Below are 5,000 nucleotides of genomic sequence, written 5' to 3' on the forward strand. Positions count from 1 at the left end.
TATATATATATATATATATATATATATATATATATATATATATATATATATAAATCGCGATGCCATATGAGGCAAAATTTGCCCCTAAACTACGCCACCGACAGTTGTGGTATCTTATAGTTTCACTGCAAATATGATATTTGCCATTAAATACCAAGTATTTTTTGCGAGGCTTTATTTTCAAAAACACTAAAATGTCCGGAACCCGTTTCAGCATCACGCCAAGATTTCCTTCTAAAGACTAAAACTGATCTCACTAATGAAGTAAATAGATATATCATCATATGCAATTAAGTCGATCTGATGACCATCCTTCGCAAAGCACGCCCGCATCTTCAATCTTACACTAAATTTGTTTTCAAGAGAGCCATCCTTTTCAATACTGCCAGGATACCTAACTGATAGGCTGGTTTCCCAACGTTGTACTTCCCAATCCAGAATGTTCAGTTCTCACAATCTCTGATTTAGCAACACTGATTTTGAGACCAGTAACTGAGCACTGGTCACTGCTTCAGTAAGTCGTCTAATACTTGGAAATTTTGTCTACTTTTACCGGCAATGCTGCATCTGCCTAATCAAGATCTGCTGGGTACCAAATAGCGGCCTATTCGGCTATTCGGTTCCCTCTTTTCTTTTCAATACTCCAGCACCAGCCTTTCTTTCTCGATAATTTCCTTTCAGCTTACATATATGTATGTATGTATGTATGTATATATATATATATATATATATATATATATATATATATATATATATATATTTACATATATGTATATATATATATATACGCACACATATATGTATGTGTATGTATGTATGTATGTATGTATGTATGTATGTATGTATATATATATATATATATATATATATATATATATATATATATATATATATATATATATATATATATATATATATTTATTACAGTTAGATAATGCTAGCGATGTATTACTAAGAGATCTGACGCTCAAAAATACCAGGTTAAAATTACTAAAACAAATACTGTTTATGTACGCACCAATATACACCTATACAGAAACGGCACATACACACAATGTATGTATGTGAGGGCGCACCCATTATTGTATAGGAGCGGGATATCCATTAATAATACATCCTCATATACTTACCTAAAAACTGACCGATAACCCGAGCTTTTTCCTTCCCTCTTAAACAGCATTCATTAATATTACGTAAGTAAATTTCTACATTAAGCATTAAACGCCCTTCAATGGGCTCCACCTAATGAAAGCCTCATAAACGACAACATGACCCCATTAAGAGAATGCAATTTCGCAATATAACCCAAACTTACGCAGAACAATCTTCTTATGTTTTCGAAAGCACGAGCGACCCTATTACCGACTTGCTCCTCCGCCTACATACGAATAGCCGTTTTTGAAAAGAAAAAGGTAAAGGGGAAAAAAAAAGGGGGGGGGGAATCTGAGCTCTGCTGAATACAAATTTCTTAAAATTGCGAGACGGCCATTTTGGCAACTTCTACAGAGAATAGTCATGAGCACAATAAACCCAAACGGCAAATGTAACATTAAACTTAGTAACATATTCTAGTTAATTCATTTCGATGAGAAATAGCTGTGAGTGGGGTCATAAGGCAAGAGCTAGTATCCACAAACACACACACACATTCACAAACACACACAGAGAGAGAGAGAGAGAGAGAGAGAGAGAGAGAGAGAGAGAGAGAGAGAGAGAAGTGAAAAATGAAAGCAGTTGGTCTGTAAACAAACCTTTTAGTTCTTGTCTTTGTTTATAATTTACGTCAGCATTCCCGGCCCCCAAAAGCAATAATTCATACAAAGAAATCATAGTAACTAACTAACCGTGAGAACAGACGGTACTCTCCCTATATAAATATATACATATGTATATGTGCGTGTATCTATGTGTAACAGGCCAATACTGAAGCCTATACTTTATTTAAGTCTCCGTTTTAAGAACAGAGGATGGTATCTCGCTTTTCCCGAGATATTGTGTGATATCGTGTAGCGTGAGCCGACACCATAAGTTATACCTTCCCCTAACTAAATTCTAAGGACTACTGGAATGAGATACTAGGTACAAAACTAAACCTTTACTGACAAAAAACAACGAAAATAACTTCAAAGAAATTACGAAGAATGAAAACGAATGATTCAACATAACTATGAAAAAATAAGGTCCAAATCGTAGTCACCCAAATAATTTAAGGAAATACAGAAAATAATTCATCAGTCATTCAAATCATAAAAATGTCAATGAATACACTCAGGTCAATTCATCATTAAAATGTCACACCACTCCCTTCCTTGAAGAGGAACGTGGAGGGAGGAAGGGAGGAATACCTGTAAAAGAACAGCGTTATATTAAAAACCAAATTCACAAAATACAAATGCATAACCACAAGATTTCACGGCAACATGGATAGAGTTTTTCCAGAGTCTGAAAAAAAGATCTAAAATGCTTATGAGTTGTACTCACTTCACAAAAATCCTCTGGAACACAGTCTCCATGGTGTGTGCTTCCCTTTGCACAGTTCACATGCTAAATTATGCCAATAACGGATCGCAGTGCCCACTCATTCAATGCACATATGAACACACTCTCATGACATCACCAAGTTCAATGTTCGACAAAGACACGCCCTCTGTACTCCAAGGCGTCACGAGGCACACGTACACAAACATTCCATTTACAATTGTTCTCTTCAAATCCGGATTTATAACCGGTTCACCTTCTACAATGTTCTAAGCTGAAACTGCATTTTCACACACCAAGCGTCCTGTCACCGAGGAGCTTCTGCGACCATTGACTTCTTGTGGTATGCGAATGACACCCAAGCATGCTGTGTCTAGTCAAAAAATCACTCGAATAGCTGACCCATCTTTCAAAGGTCACCTTCGCGATCAGTTACATATGTATTAGGTGTATGTGTTTGTGCGCTGTTATTGTATAGGAGTGCAATTATGCAATTAATAATAATAATAACACTATTATTATTATTATTATTATTATTATTGGTAGTAGTATTATTACTATTATTATAATTATTATTATTGTTATTACCATGACTATTTATTATAATTATTATCATCATTATGCAAAAACAAGCGTCTCGTGAAATTCCACGCACAAATGAAAGAAAAACCATCAAAGAACCGGATCCCCAAAAGAAGGTGAATATCAAAGAAAGGTTCAAAGAGTTCACGGGAATAATTCCGAAAGACTTCCTTTATTAGAGTCGTTTACTAAAGTACTCTCAAATTAAACCTTGGATGAACCAGGGCGCAGCTTCAACTGAGGTTTTATGGTTATTTTATTCTTATGTTTATTGTGGGATTATACAGTACGGGGAAATACTCACATACACATACATACATACTGTACATACACACACACATATATATACATACTGTATGTATATCTACGTATCATTCATTTTGAAAATAATGTTATTATTGAGAATATTGCTATTGAGAAATCCCCTCTGCGAAAAATGAAAACTCTGAACCAATAAGAGAATGGAAAAATAAATAAAATATGCTAATTTGCTAAGTTTATATATGTATGCATAAACAATAGTTGTTAAATACCCGATATCTTGAGGTATACGAATAAGGAATTTCAAAGTACAGCAGCATTTCAGTAACAGGGACTTTTTTGTTTAATTACGTGAAGTATGAAAAGGTTACATGACTCAATAATAATAATAATAATAATAATAATAATAATAATAATAACAACAACTCGATTTAGGTTACCGGACATTGCTGACACTAAGGTGTCTTATTTCACTTCTGTACAATACCGTTGCAAATTCTGAATTATTAGATTTTCTGTTCTGCGAAATGTGAGAACTTCAATTCATTTATATGATAAAAAAAATTGTTCTTTCGTAACAAAGCACTAATGTCATATATATGCACTGTAGAGTTCTTCCACCTGATTCAAAAGCTCGATTTAACGCAACCTTCTTTCCTGCTTCTATTATGCCATGGGCATAAGAGCATTACTTGACTTCTTTCCATCAGATTTCTTGTTAAAAAAAAAAGTGGGGGCGTCACGGCAGTGATGACAAACGAAAATGTTCGAAAGCATTTAACAAATTACCATCTATCAACTGAAACTGAAAAATAAAGCAAATCAACATTATTATAATAAAGGATATATCGTGTGGAAGTAGATGTTGGCCGGTTAATTGTAAAACTTATCTCCAACTAATGTGTCTAGAATTATCATAAAAGGTGCAACATAAAATGAAGGATGTTCGTTTAGACATTGGGAAAAGTGTGAACCAAAAGCAGTAAAATGTGTATGTAGGAGCATGCCTGTGTGAATTATAAGTATTTAAGTGCATGTGTGCGCGCGCGTACGTTCTCGCCTATATGAAAGATGGGATAACATTGTAAAATTTATTCCATCATAATATGTATCTATGCTAACTATCTAAAACACTTTCTGCGTCCACAAATGAAAGATGTACCGACAAAAACAGACTAAAATGAAACTACAGAATGTTGACGACTCACTTATATCCTCTGACAAGACCATGATGAAGATGAGGTTCTGGGGGCACCCACGTGATCTGGACGCTGTCCCAGGAAAGGCCAGCACAGCGGGCGTCGTTTGGTGGGCCTCCGGGGGCTTGGAAGAAAAACGTTTTTATTTGAAGGACTTTAACTGAAATGCAAACTGTTAAATGTGCTCCTCGTTTTTCCATTAACATAAATGTACTTTTACAGTAAAATGACATGAACTGTCTGTTAAGTTAAGAAATTTTTGAATATTTTACCATTTGTACTGTCGTCCAAATAGCTGACAAGTGTACTTGGTGCAACAAACGAAAAAACATTATCAAGACGAGCACATAATGACCGGAATTTCTAGTCGGCACACCACCAATGGTTTCTGGCGCAACAGACTAAAAGAACAAGGCCAAACGTGTTCAGAAAATCTCTGAGGGACTTACAATCTTCCCTTGTTGTGACAGTAGCCGGAGG

General features: G+C 35.1%; 1 protein-coding gene across 9 annotated transcripts in view; it reads right to left on the minus strand.

Annotated features, from left to right (window-relative positions):
• Positions 1 to 5,000, minus strand: part of LOC136849810 (cell adhesion molecule Dscam2-like) — a 427,710-nt gene that overhangs the window by 74,743 nt on the left and 347,967 nt on the right. For all 9 annotated transcript variants that reach the window (XM_067123251.1, XM_067123249.1, XM_067123246.1 and 6 more), the window contains exons 20-21: positions 4,970 to 5,000; positions 4,530 to 4,644 (exon numbers count right to left, since the gene is read on the minus strand). The exon at positions 4,970 to 5,000 is cut by the window's right edge. In XM_067123251.1, coding sequence (XP_066979352.1) covers positions 4,530 to 4,644; positions 4,970 to 5,000 — 146 coding nt within the window. The remainder of the gene's footprint in view (positions 1 to 4,529; positions 4,645 to 4,969) is intronic.

Source organism: Macrobrachium rosenbergii, chromosome 21 (genome assembly GCF_040412425.1).
Source record: "Macrobrachium rosenbergii isolate ZJJX-2024 chromosome 21, ASM4041242v1, whole genome shotgun sequence".
Taxonomy (NCBI): Eukaryota; Metazoa; Arthropoda; class Malacostraca; order Decapoda; family Palaemonidae; genus Macrobrachium; species Macrobrachium rosenbergii.